Source organism: Podarcis melisellensis (genome assembly GCF_964234715.1).
Source record: "Podarcis melisellensis genome assembly, chromosome: 6".
Lineage (NCBI taxonomy): Eukaryota > Metazoa > Chordata > Lepidosauria > Squamata > Lacertidae > Podarcis > Podarcis melisellensis.
This window is the reverse complement of record NC_138538.1, coordinates 46764157-46784736: the sequence shown is the minus strand read 5'-3', so window position 1 is coordinate 46784736 and position 20580 is coordinate 46764157. Positions and strand designations below refer to the sequence as shown.

General features: G+C 42.8%; 1 protein-coding gene across 2 annotated transcripts in view; it reads right to left on the bottom strand.

Moving 5' to 3' along the window:
* CACNA1S (calcium voltage-gated channel subunit alpha1 S) overlaps positions 1-20580 on the bottom strand; it is a 57533-nt gene continuing 36953 nt past the window's right edge. For both annotated transcript variants that reach the window (XM_081915370.1, XM_081915371.1), the window contains 16 exons: positions 20066-20101; positions 18943-19080; positions 18712-18777; positions 17380-17471; positions 16526-16685; positions 14579-14706; positions 11117-11213; positions 10079-10181; positions 8972-9073; positions 8308-8432; positions 6701-6829; positions 5538-5746; positions 3966-4033; positions 3381-3484; positions 1802-1927; positions 1-660 (listed from right to left, as the gene is read on the bottom strand). In XM_081915370.1, the coding sequence (XP_081771496.1) occupies positions 496-660; positions 1802-1927; positions 3381-3484; positions 3966-4033; positions 5538-5746; positions 6701-6829; positions 8308-8432; positions 8972-9073; positions 10079-10181; positions 11117-11213; positions 14579-14706; positions 16526-16685; positions 17380-17471; positions 18712-18777; positions 18943-19080; positions 20066-20101 (1848 nt within the window). In that variant the 3' untranslated portion in view covers positions 1-495. The remainder of the gene's footprint in view (positions 661-1801; positions 1928-3380; positions 3485-3965; positions 4034-5537; positions 5747-6700; positions 6830-8307; positions 8433-8971; positions 9074-10078; positions 10182-11116; positions 11214-14578; positions 14707-16525; positions 16686-17379; positions 17472-18711; positions 18778-18942; positions 19081-20065; positions 20102-20580) is intronic.

The following is a 20580-nucleotide window of genomic DNA, read 5'->3' as shown; positions in this document are numbered from 1 at the left end:
TTCCTGGTTCTTTCAGTTTATTAAAAGTGCTAGCTTTTCATCATTTTTACTTTCTGTTCAAAACAATGTAATCAAAGGGCACTTTTGAAGATGTTTCCCAGAGGAAATAAATTCGCTAGGTAGGAGGGATCTTTGATATTAAATATTGGGAATATTTGGTGATCTATCATCTAGCTTGTATGCTGTCGATCTCATGAGAGCAAGGAGACCCTGCTGGGAGAAACACCTGAGGAGTTCTATTTCTAAAAAAAATCTCCTCCTTTGACAGCCAAGGAAAATAGGTTTCCCTCTGCCATCTTTTCCATTAGCTTGTTATGCTGCCGATGGCAACCAGTCAGGGATTGCTGTGAGCAAGTAATGCTGTGCTTTCATGGTAACCACCCGGAAGCAGACAAACGGGTAGCACTTTATAGCAGCCCTGCTGGGGAAAAAAGAGATAAGGCTGGGGGAAAGATCTCACAGTCTGGAATTTGGAATGGCTGTGCAATGAGCCTTTTACAAAGATGTATTTGAGTCGGTTTCCCTTCTCTTCAACAAAGCAGCCGCAATCTCCTCCACCTCAGTCACCTCCACCTGGAAGGCAGCAGCCATCTCATTTCTTGCCAGTTTCAGGAACGAATAGTCTTTAGCCAGGGATTCAAGTCCTCCAGAACTCAGAGCCTGCGGGAGAAGAAATGGAAGCCCATGCAATTAGTGTCAATGCATTTCAGTGGAAGAGAAACACCAAAAACAATGCAGAAAATAACATAGTTATTCCAAGACTAAAGAAATATGTCCTGTTCTGTATGGATCCATGCTAATTGTGGTGATTTTTCACTCCCATTTCCCATTAAGGACTGAATTCTCTGACATCCCTATTTCCCTTCTTCAACATCCCATTTTGTCCCTTCCCTTGACCCTGTCTCAAACCCCAACCACTTCCAATGAACTTGTGTGTGATGCCCACAGCTGTACCTCCTGCAATGATACATTGGGCAATAGATATTGGTCATAATATAGATATGGCACCATGGGAACGATTGTGGAACATGGTTATAAAATTTACAGCATGTTATGGTCTAAGAGAAAATTATATGAAAATGATGTATTGATGTTACCTAACACCAAGAAATTGGCAAAAATGTATAAATCCAAATCAAATAAGTATTGGAAATGTCAAAAGAAAGAAGGTTATTTTTATCATATGTGGTGGTCTTGTAGTAAGGTTAAAGCTTACTGGGAAATGATATATAATGAATTGAAAAAGATGTTTAAAATAACATTTGTAAAAAACAACAACAACAACCAGAAGCTTTCCTTTTGGGAATTATAGGGACAGAACTACCCAAACTGTAAAGAAATTTATTCATGTTTGTGACTACAACAGAAAGAATGTTACTTGGCCAAAAATGGAAAGAAGAAGTCCCAGCAAAAGAAGAATGGATACCAAAACTTATGGAATATGCAGAAATGGTGAAACGTACCAGAAGAATAAGAAATCAAGATAACAAACTTTTAATAAAAGAATGGAAAGAGTTTATTGAATATTTACAAACAAACTGTAAACAGATAAGAACACTGGCAGGATTATTGTAATAACCTACAGTTTTATAAGATCTACTTTATATTTAAAGTAGATGAATAAATGAGCAAATTAAGTTAATTTGGATATGCAGAAAATATTAAAAATAAATTTAAGGAACTGCAGAAAGAGGAGGAAGGACAACAAGTTTTGAAATGTTAAAAGGATTGTAAGATTATTGAAATGTATAAAACTGAAAATCATAAATAAAATACTTAAAAAAAACAACAACAGCTGTACCTCTTGGATGAGCTGAATGGAGGCAGGGGTAGAGGTTTCCATACTTCTTAGTGCATTTCCTTCATTGCTGCTTGTAGATGGTAACCCTTCGCCATCATTGGACTCCTGCTGTGAGCCAATGGACTTCTGTGGGGGAAATTGCATGGAAACAAGACCAGATAGATCTGAGTGGCATCAACCACCAGCCTCTTTATTACCCAGAGTGCAGCAGGCCCTGCCCCTGCCCCAGTGACCTTCCTTATTAAGATTGTTATCCCCATTGATCCTGAGGCACAATTTGTAGACGGACAGTGAGGATAAAGTGATTCTTGCCCATATTTTAAGAATTAAAATACTGTTCATATAACGTTGCCAGGTGTGTGCGTAAAAGACGGCTTGGATAGTTGGATATGCCATGATGCTTCCGCCCGCCCCTTTGAGTTTCATCTGATATTGGAAGAGGAAGTAGACAAAAGTGCTTATCCTCTAATGGAGATGGTCTGGCACAACCTCAACATCAAATGAATTGTGTTTACTGCAAGTGGGTGTATCCGTCAGGCACTAGCCACCTGTGTGGATGTTTAAGAGGGGATGCAAGACCCAATTTCCTTGAGTAGTCCAGATGACATTGCTGATATATTGAGTTCCATTTTCCCTGTGTTGCCCTCCGGCATTTTGTCAGAACTGATCTGTGGCAATTTTTTAAACTGCAAGTGCAATTGCAGAGTCAGCCTGTCCACTGTGAATAGGCAAGCCGCTACTGAATGTTTTCAAAGCTAATGTCCTTCAATTAAGTTTCTTCCTCAGTGGTTCTATCCTTTTATTGTTTCCTGTTGAGTGTGGCTGACATTCATCAATCCACAGAACAGTGCCTCTGAATTTCCCTTTATTGTCAGTTTCTGTTCTCATGTGAGAGGGCTTAAATTACTGATTTCCTTCCATTATTTTACTTTTTCCATGTTCATGTAATGAACTGTGTGTGTGTGTGTGTGTGTGTGTGTGAGAGAGAGAGAGAGAGAGAGAGAGAGAGAGAGAGAGAGAGAGAGAGATGGGACTTATTGTATGGAGTACAGTCACCTCTATTTCTGTTCCCCATGGCAGCCATTTTGTACCACTTTTATCAAGGCTTGAGTATTAGACCTTATTATTATAATCTTAAAAAGGCATACACACACACAGTGATAGACAACTGAAAACAAAACACAATAATGGGATAAATAAATAAAACCTTCCTCCAAGGTAACTGAAACTGAAATTAATGAGCAACTGAGGGTGGTTATTTCAGAAGCTGAAAATGACTTTTGCTGAGTGATGCTTAAATGCAAACAAACTTTACAGAAGGGTTTTGGCTATGGGCGAAGGCCATAGCTGGATAATATGGCACTATATTAAGTGTCGTGTGGAATCATATTAATTCTGCTTTCAGCTGATTGTGGAAAAGCAAACTTCAACAATGCTAAATCATTCTAATGGGACCGTAGCCCATATATGTCATACATCCTGTCTTTTGTTTCTGATGGAGTTGTATGGGGAACACTGAAAGCACAGCTTGGATTGTGGTCTCTTTAGCATGCCTAAAGTGAAGCAATGCGGCATTTACCTGCTGGATGGAAAACTGTAGTTCTGATTGGCTCTGGACACCATGAGCTGGCACCTTGCTCATTTTTCCTTTACGGTTTTTAGGCTGAATAGAGCATTTGCTGGCTAGAGGGGAGAGGGAAAAGAGACAAAAGGAATCAGAGATAATTACATTTTCCAAGTCTTAAAAAGTGATATTTTGACTAGACCCATGCCAGTTGCAAATGCTTTCATTACACAGTCTCCTTTGTCAGATCAGCAGTTAACCTCCTCCCACACTAACCTGAGTATAGGCATACAGTGGTACCTCGGGTTAAGTACTTAATTTGTTCTGAAGGTCCATTCTTAACCTGAAACTGTTTTTAACCTGAAGCACCACTTTAGCTAATGGGGCCTCCTGCTGCCGCCGCACCACCGGAGCACTATTTCTGTTCTCATCCTGAAGCAAAGTTCTTAATCCAAGGTACCGGTACTATTTCTGGGTTAGCAGAGTCTGTAATCTGAAGCATATGTAACCTGAAGCGTATGTAACCCAAGGTACCACTATATAGGGATTATGAGATTAGACTGGCCCTGGAAATCCCTTGGGCTCTTAGCAAGAACTCACCTAGGTCAGGTAGCTGATGAGATGACGGTAGGACCCTCTCTCTCACTACTTCATTCTCATACATCACCCTATGGAGCAAAGCACTGATAGTAAGTTCCAAGAAAATACCCTGTCCCAAACAACTATTAGTACTCTTTAGGGTGACCCAGAAGACTATGATTTTACATTAAAAAAAACGACCCAGATTTATTGACCAGACCATAGCTCTCCAGCACTTTCTTTTCCGTTTTCCAGTCTTTTCCTTCTCTCTCTGGACTCAGCTAGATTAGTAAAGAAAAAACGATTTATATGTGTTGTATATGCAATATAACATACCAGATGGTGCTGTGGAGTCCCGTTTTTCTCTACCTGTTTTCTCTGTTTAAATTTACAATGCATTTAACTGAAATGCTTCTTTGATGTGTCTAGATCCAGCCTGTGTGTGTGTACCACAGCTAAATATATGTATGCGATGCAATCCTCAAAGAGGCTTCTCTTTATGATGGTTTAAAAGTTTCACTCAGTACAGAATGCTACTTTCTCTCCGCAGAAAGAATTGAAAACATACCATGCATGCTCTGGATTCCCTATCCATCAGTTTAAGCTTTCGGAAAGTTGGGCGCAACCTATTGCCACCTGTACAGGTATATCCCAAAGCATTTCTAAGGTTTAACATCCATGCACTAAGTTACCACTGCAAGGGCATACAGAAGGGCATTCTCATGGGTGTCCATCACTTCTGGAATGCTCTTGCCAAGAAAGCTAAAGCTCAGCACCTTTCAGAAGTGATCAATATGACTTCTCTATTTTGGGTGGGATTTTGGTGACAAGAAGGTGTTGGGTGGTGTCCCTTATGGTGGTTAGAGGAAGGCACTTTGATAACATTCCCAGGGTAGAGAGAGAAAAAAATTCTTCATTTTTTAACAAAGGTGGGGTTACCAGTAAAGGCAGGGGTAATGGTGTATTTTTTTAAAAGAACCCTTATGTCACAAGAATATAAGAACAGCCATTTCCTTTTGCATAAATTTACCTGGCCACAGCAAGCCAGGCCAGCATGTTCTCCCATAATGCTTCATTTTGAATGATGTCACGCCATAACTTAGTGTTGTTCCATATGTATTATAACTTGGGGCGAGGTAGTGATGGTATCCTCTACTGCTGCCATCTTTCCCCCCCAAAATAGATCAGGAACATCGTGAGAGAACGTGGTAGCCTAGCTAGCTACTGATTGCAGCAGTTCTTGGCTGCTTCAATCAGCTGGGAAAATTTCTTTAAAATGAAGGAAAGTGGGTTGTGTGTTGTTGTTTTTAGGGTCGCCATCCCAGCCTTTACTGGTAAGTCACCCTTCCTCCATTTTTTTTTATAATTCCTGAATACTAATTCATTTTCTTCCCCAACTTGCCCACCCCAATTCCCCCACTCAGCAATCAATGAAAAACTTTTAAATAAAAGCTTTAGCCCTATCATGTTATATGGGGGCTCAGATACTGTGCAAAATCCAATCTTAAGTGGTCCAATCTCATGCCAGAATCAGCCCTCTGAAAGGAATGCTACTCTCTCAGCTTGTTATGCTCTTGGTTTCTTGGGCTTTACCCCGTTATTGCATTGTTGTTGGCGTTGCTGTTGCTGTTGTTCACGTTCCCACTCCCTCCTGGTGGGAAGTCGTCAAGGAATACAGGGGAATCCAAATCTTCGCTTCCCATCTCGGTGAATTGTAGAGGTCTCTGGCTAGCCACATGAGGTGGGAGCGGGCTGCTTGGTTCCATGAAGGTGTCAACCTGGCCAAACAACCCCCCTGTCCTCTGCATTCAAGGGCAGGGGAGAAAAGAGAGGAGGTTGTTATTTTGGTCTTTCTTAAGCCCTTTGTGTTCCAGCTGGGGGATGGAGGGAACAAGATCGAGTTAATGAGAAAGCACACATTATATTTAGGGGCAAACCAAACATTATATTAAAAGTGTTTTAAACTACCACGTTTACAACTACCTAATTCAGGCTTCCTCAATCTCGGCCCTCCAGATGTTTTTTGAGACTACAATTCCCATCATCCCCGACCACTGGTCCTGCTAGCTAGGGATCATGGGAGTTGTAGGCCAAAAACATCTGGAGGGCCGAGGTTGAGGAAGCCTGACCTAATTATTTTAAAGGGTGGACTCAACCTACCTAGTTGAGGTTCTCCATATATAATATTTTACTTGTGTTAACCAAAAATAGTAGACATTTTAAGAAAATCAACTTTCAGTGTGCACATTTTATTTTGCATATAAATACACACACCACAGAAAGCTTCAGGACGCCTCAGCTTTATTTGTTGTATGTTTCTTTAACTCGACTCAGGGTGCTTAACCTTGAATGATGGCTGACAAGGAGCCACAATCTGAGGTAAATGTGTTGGGTGTCTCACATAATCTGTGGGGGTCTCAACTTCCTCTTAGGTTAGAATTCCACTTCTGCTTTATCTCCTCCACCCACCATTACAATGAGTATTCTGTAAGAATATAAAAGACCACTAACACAAGTTTCGTCAATCAAACAAACAGAAAACAGAATAGCACAGGTGCTTCTGCTCTTTAACATTCAACCAAGGAAACAAAACTGAATGATGAATGATAACTTCACGGGGAGACAAACGGAGTGGGGAATGGACTCATTCTGTGAGGGGAGCACTGCAAGTGTGTCATTGCTGAAGTTTTCAGCTGAGGGTTAAAAAATATATTGGATGCCCATTAAGCAAACTTTATAGCTGTGCTCATACTCACCCTATAGATGCCCTCCTCCATTGCTGCCTCAACCATGGCTCTCTCAAGTTCCTCCTCAGCCGTCAGATCCCCAGAGATTGCTCTTTTGATCTCAGGAGCTGCTTCCTCTTCAATGGTCCTCAGGCCAGCCTCATTGAAACAGCACAGAAATGATTATCGTTGGCAGGGACCATTCATGCCGGAGAACAGGAAGTTAAGGTGTGACCCAAACCACCTTCTCCTAAGTCATGATGACTTTCCTTCCCATGAAATTAACATGGAGGTCAGGCTCTTACAGTATATATCCCTAGTCATGCACAGCTATGAACTTACCAGCTTCACAATGTACTGTGTATAAAAACCAGTGCTTATGTTGACAGGGGGAACGCTCAGTTATGCTGCACCACACAAGTGGGTGTGACATAGCTGGCGGGGGGGGGGAGTGAAAATTCACCTGAGCACAGCATTATAGTGGCATGTTGATCTTTTTAAAAAGTTCTTTTAAAATGTGCTATAACACCCTTAAAATTTTAAGCATAACTGTGTGATGACTTCCCCCCCCAAAAAAAAACCCCTACATTGAAAAGGGCAAATCAGAGAGAGAGAAAAATGCATGCTGCTAAATGGCATTGACTGGAAAAGTGCTAACAGAAAGCATTGGCTTAGACACCCAATTAATTTCCACACGCATCAAAACCATGCTTCTTCAAATGCTAGAAAGCTCATTGCCCTACAACCACCCTGTAAACAAATCAGAACAAATGCACAATAAAGGCCAGATATCATCTAACCTCTGCGTAAGCTTTGTGCAAGAAAATCAGGATGGATGCTCAATAAACAAGTTGCCCAGAGGAACTCTAAGGCAATCTACATATGCAGATACTGTGCTATTGTCCAATTCTTTCCCAAAACAAAAACAAAAATGGATTTCCTGAAACTGAAAAGAAGCATGGGGATAACACACAGAAACATTTGATGGCAGTGGATGTGTCCAGATGGACGTTGATTACAGGATGGACTTTACTGGGTGCTGCCAGATGGGTGTTTATTGTAGGACAGCTCCTCATGCATGGCTTGCTTTCTTTTTTTTAACTGGGTCCACACAATGTTGTTGGTATCAAAATGTCAGACCATATTGTCTCTCCTCCACCCACCATTGAATCTGGATTTCCTTTTTCCAGGGAAAATCTAATAAATTACAAAGGCCAGTTACAAGGTCTGTGGATAACCCATTTGCAATATCAAGCCCTTGCCTGTAAGCACCAAATGTCATTCAAATGTCCCCTGTAAAGTGAATGAACCAAGAGCAGCAATTCCAGAGGAAACCCAAAGCATGAAAAATTCCAGAAAGATTTGTCCATAAGCATTTTGTGGGAGAAGATGGGGAGAAAGGGATAATAATTTCATGGAAATATTTGCAAAGAGATTATTTTGTTTAAAATGCCAGCTCTTTAGAGAATCCCAAAACAGGGCCATGAAAACTGCAAACAACTGTGTCACAGTACACCTGAAATCTGGTGCGTATGAGAGAACCCAAAGCACCTCCGTTTCCTTCTCTTCTTTCACTCCATTATGGGCTGGAAATCTTTCTACTCTGCTGGGTCAAGTGTGTTCCAGTTCTCACTTACCTGGATTTCAACAGCATTCTTCTTGGGCCGGTATCCATAATACTCTTCCTGGCGCTTCATGAATTTTCTGAAGTGCTCCTGGATGAGGAAGGTAGCGTAGAACTTGCCCACGGTCACCTCATCATCTGGAAGAGGAGTAGGCACAAGTAGACATTAAGTTTGCTCAGCAAAAGAACCCAGCCAACTTGTATGCATATGCCAGGCTGCTTGAGAACACAAACAGGAGATTTGTGAAATGCAAGTTGTAGAAAGAGGTTTGGAGATAAATATATATATGAAATAGTTGCATTCTATTCAGTGCTTTCTTTACACATATTTGTTTTGGTAAGCCTATCCAGGCACACAGAAGTTGACATGTTTTAATCTCTTTTTAGATTACAGCTGATTTTAATTATTATTTTTAAATGTTTTTAATTTCTTGTTTTAAACAGTTTCTATTGATAATTTTGATATTTCTTGTAAACGTCTCGCAGCGGTTCTCAACCTGTGGGTCCCCAGATGTTGTTGGACTACAACTCCCATCATCCCTGAGCTCTGGCCTTGCTAGCTAGGGGTGATGGGAGTTGTAGTTCAACAACATCTGGGGACCCACAGGTTGAGAAAGGCTGGCTTAGAGTTTTTGTTAAGGTCAAATGACATTTAAATAAAGAAATTAAGAACTTGCCTCCAATTGGTGGAATGACTTGATCCAGGAGCTTCATGCTGGTTCTCTTCCATATTTTTTTAATAATCATCCTTAACTCTTCGTTGGCTTGTTCAAAGTTACCTGCAAAAGTACCAACCACTTATATGAAACTTACTGCATCAGATCATTGGTCTGTCTTATCCAGCAGAATCTACAATATACCTACATCTCAGGCAGATATCTTTCCCAGTTTCTTACATGAGACACTTTTTAATTGGAGGTGCCAACTGATTGAACCAGGTGTTTTCTTCATGCAAAGCATCCATGCATGGCATTGAACAAAACATTGCCAATAAGTCAGCCACAATGGTTTATCCTATCCTCCTCATTGTCTGCCCTCAGACAACAAGTACTCATGCCCAATTAATCAATGCTCTCTTAATTAATTCATTAGCATCCCTTACAATAAAATCTCATCATCTCCCCCACTTCCTGACATACCATTGTACAGCCTGGTACTTGGGGTGAGATCCTTTTAAATCAAACATTAGCTTTATTGTGGGCTTGCTGTCCAGATTTGTTAAAGAATAGTTGTTTCTGCTGCTCTTTTGGGGGGCTGCTGTTGCATTGCATTGCATTGCATTGAATATTTTAAGCTGCTTTTAGGTGTCTCCAGACCAGATAAGGCTGGCTACAAGAACAACAACTATAGCAGATGTTGCTGTTTTTAATATTATTGTGCTAACACAGGTAAGTGCTTTCATTTTTATCAACCCCCAGGTGGACAAAATCCTTAATATTTGCCTTTGATAAAGCTTAGGCTCCTTAAAACTCCAGAAGCGGCATGGAGTTGGCACAGCTCCACGATGAAACTACTTATGCTAATTTAAAACAGATGAAGACCTGACTCTTGGAGGTCTTGTGATTAAATGCACCAGAAAGGCATTAGTTACTGTTGATTTATGGCATCATCTGCTGGGCCTATGTAATCACGCAGTAATGGATTTTGAGGTCAGCAGAGCTTCTGCTGACATATAAGGTGACTAATGTTCTTCAGAACTTGTGAGATGAATAATGGCAGCTGTGGGAGAGTGCAGAGGAGTTATTCGGGAATGGGTGTAGCTATTGATACATTTCATCTCTTACCTTCTGTCTTGATCTTGAGAGCCGTTCTCACCAGAGCAAAGAGTGTTGCATTGAAAGTGACTGTGCCGTCACTATTCAGGGGCATATTCATGCTCACCAAGCGCTGCAAAACACACACAGTGTCAGAGACAATATATCCCAGGTTTTTTTCAGACAGAGCGTGCTGAAACTCACTTCTGGCACCTCTCAGGTGGGCGCCATTGTCATTATATGAGAACAAGAGTTCATGGTGAGTTCTGGCACCAATTTCCCAAAAAATAGCACTGAATGTATAATTTACATTCACAAACAAACACACTTGGAACACACCCATATGTCCCATACCTGAAGGAGCGTCTCCACGCCCATCGTTCAGCCAGGACACTGAGGTCCAGCTCCGAGGGCCTTCTGGCGGTTCCGTCACTGCGAGACGTGAGGTTACAGGGAACCAGGCAGAGGGCCTTCTCGGTGGTGGTGCCCACCCTGTGGAACGCCCTCTCATCAGATGTCAAGGAAATAAACAACTATCTGGCTTCTAGAAGACATCTGAAGGCAACCCTGTTTAGGGAAGTTTTTAATGTTAAGTTTTAAGTTTTATTCTGTTTTTAGTGTTCTGTTGGGAGCCGCCCAGAGTGGCTGGGGAAACCCAGCCAGATGGGTAGGGTATAAACAATAAATTATTATTATTATTATTATTATTATTATTATTATTATTATTATTATTATACTGGAGATTACCATTATTCATTTTCTTCAGTTTATATTCCACCTTTCTCAAGTCCTGGAACCCAAGACATCCAGACACTGAGCAGACCTAGACCTGCTTCACTTCAGTGAGATGAAGGTCTTGTGTGCCCTTCAGGCCATACCCAGGGAGTCTTGTCCTACCCTCCATTTGAAAGATAGCATTAAAAACACCAGTTCTTCATTCCTTCAGTTTAAAAAAATAATCTAGTGCGATAAGGACTGAATTTTGTACAGGGGCCACGGGTTGGAGACTAGGACACGAACTCAGACCTAGTTAGGACTGGTGAAGAAACATTTCCTCAAGACTCCTACCTTGCAAGCCACACGGTGTGGACAAAACTTCCCAAAGCCCAGGGGAGGCTGGATTCGTCTCAACAGAGTCACCACATCTAGATGTTTGATGCGGCCCCTGAGGAAGAAGAAGAGACAGCCATGTTGCAGAAAATGGCACACAAGTTTCTAGCTCAGGGAGCTGAAGAGACCACAATTCAATTGTCTATTTGGACCATTCTCTTATCCCAGTGAATGCACACACAGCCCCTGCTTATTTTCTTGACATGGTGATGAAGCATACTATTAAACCAGTGTTTCCCAACCAGTGTTCCGCGGCACACTAGTGTGCCGCGAGACGTTGCCTGGTGTGCCGTGGGAGGAAGGCGGTCGGGGGGGGGAGTGGGCGCCGCACGCACCCGTGTCAGGAGCCAGCACTTACCTCCCACGGTGCAGGGAAAGACTGGAAGAGCGTCGCAGCAACGCGCACGTGCAGAGCAGCCGTAAAGGGAGGCGTGTGGGTGGAGAAAAGGAGGGAGGGAGAGAGAGAGAGCGGGAAGGGGAGGGGGGAATCCCCCTAGGCGTGAAGGGAGCGCGCGCCAAAGGAGGGAGGGAGAGAGAGAGAGCGGGAAGGGGAGGGGGGAATCCCCCTAGGCGTGAAGGGAGCGCGCGCCAAAGGAGGGAGGGAGAGAGAGAGAGTGGTAAGGGGAGGGGGGAATCCCCCTAGGCGTGAAGGGAGCGCGCGCCGTACGTTCCAAATTTAAAGGAGGGAGGAAGAAAATCCCCATGTGACGGCTTTTGCCTCCAGGACGGCATCTGCCTGCGCCAACTCGCGGCTGAGCCAGGACTTTTCGTACACGTGTGGGCGCTTCGTAGCATGTGCTCGGCTTTGCCCGGAAGTGCTAAGGAAAGCGGCTTGGATCAGAAAGCCTGGGCTCTTGCCGCGCGCGGCATTGTGTTGAAGCGTGCTGGTAGTTAGTGGGTTGGGAGAGCCGCAGCACCCCATTTTTTTTTCATACAAACATGGTTAAGAAGCTTTGTGGAGTGTCAGTAGGTTGGCACAAACCATGACGTTTGGGGACATTAATCTAGCTCAAGGTTCTTAATACCCTGAGACGTTGCCTGATGTCCTCTTTGAATAAGCGGGGCCTGAGCGTTCCACCAATTTAGGCCTCCTGCCCGGATGTGATATGGCTCCACCTTCCTCAAGGTGGTTCTGCTTTTAAATATTTTCCACCCTGTCACCATGAGGACTAGCGACTTCTTTTTGTAAAATATAAAATCGCTGCTCCTTGCTCTCGTGAGACTGTGTGTTTTAATTCGAAAAGGGTGTTCCGTGTACATTTGTGTGAGCTGTGCTGTAAAAAAAAGGGGTCTGTATCCGTTTGTCAGTGGCAATTGGATGGCCGGATACTGCAGTGATGGAAAAGTTTTTGAAAAGAAAAGAACTGGACTCTGAACAAAATTTGGAGCCAGATGAGAGCCCAAGTATGAGTGGGCATGAAAAGAAAGCAAAGATGGTTAGCTCAAGCAAATTCTCCGGCACAAGGCAATATAGCGAAAGCTATATTTCATTTGGATTTACTTTCACCGGAGATGCAAACCAACCAACTCCACTGTGCGTGGTGTGTGGTGAAAAGCTAGCTAACAGTGCTATGGTCCCAAGCAAACTTAAACGCCATCTCCAAACGAAACACCCTTCGCTTCAAAACAAGAATGCGGACTATTTTGTTCGCCTGCGTGAAAACACAGAGAAACAGGCAACTTTCATGAGACAAACCTCAAAGGTAAATGAATAAAGTATTTTATAATTTTTCATATTTCTGTTTACTTACTATTTCATAACAAAGTAATTATAAAATACTTTCTTTGTGTTTATTTGATTCCTATTAAAGAGAGTTACTTTATATATAGTCAATATAGGCACAGAGTTAATTTTTTAAACATTTTCTAATGGTGGTGTGCCTCGAGATTTTTTTCATGAAACAAGTGTGCCTTTGCCCAAAAAAGGTTGGGAAACACTGTATTAAACATATATGTTTTGAAGTACCCTTGAAAGAGGCAGGTACTTTCTGCCTTAGAGCACACTAAAAAGTAGAAAGCCCGCCATGTGGAATGTTGAGTGGGTGGGCAAGGTCTCAACGCCCTCCAGCTTTGTGAATAGCCCACATGGGCCATGTGAATAACTCCACATGGGCTGAAATCTTTTGCACATTCGATATACAAATGTGCTATGTGAAACAATGTAGTCTGATGAGCTAGTCCCCCTGCCTCATATGTGGCACTGTGATAAAACACAGGTTTGCCATGACATGTACAGGTGATGCAATGGGAAGCCATAACGAATCCCAATCCCCTCCTGTATGCATACCTCCGTGATAAAGAAATGCAAAAACAGCTATCAGTTTATGCATTATTGTTATGTGAGCACAATCTGTAAAGTGGGTCTCCTGGTTTATAAAAAGCTCTCACAAGAGGCAGCTGTATTTTTTAAAAAGTGATATTGACCACATTTTATTTATTTAAAAGATTTCTGTCCTACACTGCAAATAGCAATTCTAGATTTCACCAATGTGTGTGAGTCACGTGCCCAGGCAAATAAATCATTCTGAGTACTTAGAAAGTCCTTTCTCACACCTGATCTAGCCTGCTCTGTCTCAAGAGGCATCAGCCATTCTAAATCTATCCTGCCATAATTTGGGAACAAAATACTGTACTATATCTTCTTCTTCTCCTTCTTTGGCAATCACTCATAGCCAAGTAAGATCATCTTCCATAAACACGGTTTTAACCATGAGTCCATAAGTGACTGTGGAGGCCAATTCTGGGCCCACATGTCCTTCCACAGTGGGGACATTGTTTCCCAGGCGGGAGTTGATCATGGTGTGGATTTGCCAAGCGTGCCTTCCTCTTAGCATGTTTCTCCCTTGCGTCCTGAGTTCCCTTTTACCTGGGCAAGAATGACCACAGCTAGAACCCCCTGATGTCCCTATTTGAAACATACCTTCCAATAAATCCATGGAGATTCCAAGTCAGTGTAATAAATCAAGCTTTTATATTAAGGCTGAAACAATCTGATAAATGAAAAGAGAGCTCATACCAATATTTCTCATTCTATTATCACACATCTGACTTTGTACTCATATGCCTTCCAAGCATTGACGTCCCACAACATTTCTAGGAAGTTACATTGAGCTCTCTTTCCAGTGCCAGTAGAAACTCAGAGCCAAATTAGACAAGACATTTGCCAAGTAATCTGTTTTCGCACAGCTGATTAAAAAAAGAAAAAGCTGGTGTAGGGCATCAATGGAAGGCTTCCTTTCACTGTGAATAGCAGAAATGGGGTGTGATTCTGATCAAGGCCATGGCATAAGCATGTACCGGCTAATTATTATTTTAACATAAACAAAAAAATTGACAATAGGTCAAACTACATGATAGACTTCATGTCTAGTTGGTCCGCAGATCCAGTGATTACAAATGTAATAACTGATAGTTTCTCACTTGGCTTCAGGATCGTATTCTGCCCAGATTTTTTTGAATTCATCCAGGTGATGAGGACCCAATATGGACCAATCCCGTGTGAGGTAGTCAAAGTTGTCCATGATAACAGCGACAAAGAGGTTGATAATCTAAGGAGATATACATTGGCACAGCTTAGGTGAAAGATAGCAGAGGATAATGGTCCTCTGAGCTGTTCACTGGAATAAAGTTGGCTGAAGGCCTGTATACCAATTCTTAGGCTTGCGAATACACCCTTCCACCCAGAATCCTTGAAACAGTGGTTCACACCCCCCCCCCGAGCTATAATTCCCAGTACCCTTAAGAAACTACTGTTCCCAGGATCCTTTTGGGGCCGGTGAGGAAGAGATGTGATTTAAGTGCATGTGTAGAAACAGCCTAAGTGGTCAGTTCATATGTGCAAGTCCATCAGGAAGCCAACCAGGTTAGTGTGCTAGTAGAAAAGTGGTCCTTATACAAGCGTACTCCCAGAAGTATAAGCAATGACTGAGCACACCACTGTGCTGGGCTGCTTGGGGTGACACATTGACTTGCTGTTTGTGATTGTGACAAATCATTCGTATGATTCCATTGTCACACTGATCACTGCTCTCTGCCTTGGATGTAACAGAACTGACCTGCCACCGCCACAGTGCCTAAGAGGCAAAACTGATGAGAGAAGGAAGCAGAGAATTCCAGGGCTACGTCACACATTTATAGCTATGTGTTAATATGAACTGCGGCCATCTGAGAAAACTAAAATAAGACAGAATATTTAATGAGTGCTCACGCCAGGGCTTTGAGAAGAGTAATTTCTGTTTCCTCAGCATGACAAATGTCAGTAGCTTATTTGCTGCAAGCTGACTAAGGAATGTTTATTGATGGGCAGCTTTATACGTTTATTATTTATTTATTAGTGTTTAGTATTTATTAAATACCGTACATTTAATACCATACATTTAATAAATATAGTAATAATAAGTAATGCTAATCTAATTTTCCCTTAATCTTACTAAATAATTACAGTGGTACCTCGGGTTAAGTACTTAATTCGTTCTGGAGGTCCGTTCTTAACCTGAAACTGTTCTTAACCTGTCTTAACCTGAAGCACCATTTTAGCTAATGGGGCCTCCCGCTGCCGCTGTGCCACTGCTGCACGATTTCAGTTCTCATCCTGAAGCAAAGTTCTTAATCTGAAGCACTATTTCTGGGTTAGCGGAGTCTGTAACCTGAAGCGTATGTAACCTGAGGTACCACTGTATAGCAGATGAAATTTGGTATAGGGGTAAATAAAGCAGGTTAAAGACTCCTTTACATTGGCAACGCAGGTGGAAAGAGGAAGAGCAACAGCCCAGCTAAATGCATTTCATTCACAAGCAAAATTCCCTCTTTCCCTCTCTCCATAATGGCCGCTGATTGCCTTTCAACAGCAAATACAACGATACCTGCTTTCTGATTATTCCTGAATTTGCAGCCTTTGAGTGGATTTGATGGTCACAGATTGGCCTCTGAGCTATGACTGGTGATCAGCAGCTCCTAAACCCCATTTCTGGAGTCCCCTTCCATCAGCAAGAATGAATTGAACTATGTGTAAAGCCATGACTACTGCTGAAGAAATGCTACAAGGTCTTTGAAGGAGAGAGGGGAGTATTTTAAAAAGTGAGCTGAAAATGGTTTGGGAGACATTGCCTCCTGCAACATACACACAAATTTCTGAATTGACCCATAGTTTTGCAAAACCTGTTTGGCCAAAGGTGAAAGTAGGATGATGTTATGCATCACATGCAGCAATTCCCTCCATCACACCACCTTCAACGCCCCCCCCCCCATGATCATGTCTAGTTCGTCCCTTAATGATGATTGCTACTGTACCATATTTATCCATATGCTACAAGTATGTGCTAACTGACTAGGAAATAAGCACAAGATCAGAGAACAGAAATAGCTTACCAGGAATGCGCATAGCATGTAGAAGCTGACTAAGTAGAAATAAGCAAAGTCTGTGCCACAAGTATATTCTTCCCCAGGAGCAAAGTCAGACTCAGGGTCACATTGCTTGCCATAGCTGGCAGCCAGTAAGATCTCCTGCCAGGCCTCACCAGTTGCACACCTAGAGAAAGGGATAAAGTGAGGCAGGGGCCCCTTTCCAGAAAGTATTCTCTAGATTAGAGGATATGGAATGACCAGCATTCTAGGACTCTAATCCTGGGTACTGCAAAATTGCAACCATTCAGTGGCGTAGCTTGGGGGGGTGCAGGGGGGCCGGCCGCACCGGGCGCAACATCTGGGGGTTAGGGTTAGGGGGTGCAAATCCACGGGTTAGGGGGCACAAATTACTTGCCTTGCCCTGGGTGCTGACAACCCACGCTACGCCACTGCAACCATTACCTCATTTCCATTTGTGGGACTTTCATTTCTGAGTTGCCAGAATTAAAATGAGGAGTGAACCCAACACTAAGGGTCTATTCTGATATGTTGTTATTGTTTATAGCCCGTCTTTCCCCAAAACTGGGGCTCAAGGTGGCTTATAAATAAAATAGTGACCACCAGCATATGAAGACTGGGGAGTTATTGTGAAGTGCCAGAGTCATAACTCAAGGAATGGGCGGGACAGATCCATGCCATGTGTTTAAAGCACATGGCTCCCCCCCCAAAAAAAAGAATCATGGGAACTGTAGTTTGTTAAGGGTCCTGGGAATGGCAGCTCTGTGAGAGGGAAACTACATTTTCCAAGATTATTTGAGGGGAAAGTAATGTGCTTTAAGTGTGCATTGAACGCACTTTAAATGTACAGTCATACTGACCTGAATAGCAGCAGCACTGCTTGTGGGAACGTCTGAAAGTTGTTGTTCCGATTTATATAGGTTCCATCCACCAGAGCAATTTTCCCAAACATCTGTAAATCAGAAAGTGCCACTGTGATAAACCTGCACTTTTTGTACCAAAACCTGTTCTCTTTGTACCAGTTTCCTTTTGTTTCTTGCTACTTGGTTGGATATAGCCTTAGCCATGTTTAGAGTAGACTCACTGAAATTAACTGAACAAGTTAGGCATGACTAACATAAGTCCCTTCAGTTTCAATGGGTCTCCTCATGACTTGGCTCAAATCCACACTATATAGTTTAAAGCAATCTCATACGACTCTAAAATTCATGGCTCTCTCCCTCCCCCTTTCCCAAAGAATCATGGGAACTGAAGTTTGTTAAGGATCCTGAAGGTTGTTAGGAGACTCTTAGTAAACTACATTTCCAAGGATTCTTTGGGAGAAGTAATGACTCTTTAAGTGGTGTAAGAGTGCAATCTAAGTCTGAATCTAACCAATTGCTGCTTTCTACTTTAGTTGTTTACTGTCTTTCTGACTGCTGACACACCCCCACCCTACCCCACCAAGGAAGTGAAGTGACTGCAGTTGCAAACCTCAAGCTTACTAGAGATTAGGTTACACTGAACTCATGCAAACATAGCAAGAGCTCTCCTGAATCAGGCCCAGGGAACATCTAATCCAACACGGCTTCATACAATGGCCAACAAGATGTTTCTGGGAAGCCTACAAGGACAACATGAAGGAAACAGCCCTTCTCTGTGCCATTTTCCCCACAGCAACTGGTATTTAAAGGCCAGTTGCCTTTAACCCTGGAGGTTCCATTCAGTTATTAGCTGAGGACAGATCTGTTCTCCATTAATTTGACTAATCCCTGTTTAAAGCCATTTACACCAGTGGTCAGTCCCTTAGAACTCATGGGACTTATTACTGAGCAAATATGCCTAGGATTGGGTTGTAAAACTCCAGACTGAAAGTCCACAGGAACTAAATTCTTGTGGCATCCTTTGGAGTGACATCTCTGTTTGCAGGTCAATGGAGAAGGACATGAGAGAGACCTGCAAGGTAGAATGATTTAATTGGTCAGATCAGGTACCATGTCAAGAGAGATACACCTTGTTTCAAAACCTCTGCAGGATACATGGTGTCCCAAGTAATTGGGACGAGGAGAATGGGGAGCTGAGACTGAGGAAAGCTTCCAAGGAATAGAATGGAATGACAATATGATATCTGGCCTTATTAACATGGATGGTTTATAACTGGGATCTTGGCTTACATTGCCACTGAGAGAGTTTATGTGTGTGTGCATCCTCACCTGCATCCCAATCACAGCATAGATAAAGAACAACATCACAATCAGCAAGGCCACATGGGGCAGTGCCTGCAGAAGAAAAGAGAGAAGAACCCAAGGGTCGCAAAACTGCAGTGCAAGGTCATGAGCCTCAAATGAGATGGGAAGCGTTGAATCACAATGCTTGTCTCCAACCTCACCCAACCTCTAGAACTCTTCAAGCTCACGTCCTTTCAGCCAATGTGATGCACTTGCCTGGAAAGACTTGATGAAGGTCCATAGTAGATTTCTAATGCCTTCTGATCGGCTCAGCAGTTTTACCAGCCGTAGGACACGGAAAAGCCGGAAGAAAGTGATAGAGATTCGGCCACCCTCATCAGGATCTATGGCTTGCTGTGGAAGGAGCACATCCCTTGGGCAGTGAACAAGCATGAAGCAGGTAGAAGGAGATAAACTTCATTCAAGAGTAGATCTGATGTGTTCTGCAGGCATGCCCATAATAAGACAGCAACCACCCACAATTTAATTGTGCATTAGGGGGCCAACCTGGTATGCACTACTGAGACGTGGGACGTCAGGCTGCAAGGTGTTGACTTTCATCAGCAACGTCTGTCTGGGTTCTCAGTGCACCACCAACATAGACAAGGGCTGGAAATGGTGGGTAGTATCACTGTGGCCTATAAGGATTCAGTCTTCCTTTACTCCACTTCCTGCTGCTGAATTCCTGTGTGCACCAGTTTGGGCACCAGGGAATTCTGCTGTTGTACCGACCACTGCCCAGCAGCCCCCACGTCTGAGCTGACAGAAGTGGTCTCAGCATGGCTACTGACAACCCCCAGACTGATTGACTACTGTAATGTGTTGTACCTGGCTTTGCCTTTGAATACTATTTGGAAACTTAAGCTGGCTCAAAACACAGACTGGGACCAGTCAGTTGGTGGGGGTAATATATCTCAATGATATTGAAATAAATTCACACTAGCTTTCAGTCAATTTCTGATCACTCTTCAAAGTGCTGGTGTTTTCCTTTAAATGCCTACACAGGTTAGGTTTGTGAAGGACTTCCTACTCCCAAAACAACCTGTTCTATAGTTGTCCCCACCATCTGAGATAAGGCAGGAGTTTATGGAATTCCCTCCCCAGAAAATAATGTTGGCACTAGGCAGATTTATTGTTCTTGCTGCCTGACAAAACCATTTTTATTCTCCCAAGCTTTGTAATATACCTTAATGCATTTTTCTTTTTTAACATGTTATGTTCTATTTCTCTGTGTTTCTCTTGTTTTTGTAAGCGACTCTGGAAGCTCTGCTGAAGGATGGCATATATATACGTGTGTGTGTGAGATAGAGGGGGGGCGGGGTAAACAAACAACACTTACTTGTGTTGTGACGTCTCCCTGGATCACCGGATTCGTCTGTAAATATATCCCAAATTATAAGTACAGCAATAATTTCAGTGCATGTAAAACAAGGACCTCAGGGCCAACAGCATGCTAGGCTAAGGGACTGGATAATACTGCAGGGGTCATTGCATGCTGACTCAGGTTTGGAATATAGGAAGGAGTTTCATGCCACCGCCATTAAAAGGTTCCTCAACCTTCTAATGGACCTCTTGGTTCTAAGCCTAGCAACCCCTCCCTGGGCTAACTTCATGTTACCTGTAGAACTGTTGGACTGCTGGGTTTACTGAAACTAAGGATGAGTCTGCACCATCAAAAATCATGAGTCCAGCATGACAAGAAGGAAGTGAGAGGAACAGTCAAAGGACATAGTTTGTACCTTTTTAATCAGAGTTGGGAGTTGGGTGATTTGGTGCCATCATATATTTTATTAGCACGCCTATGCTACAAGGGCAAACTGGATCAAAGCTGCCATAACTGCCATGGTCTCTCCC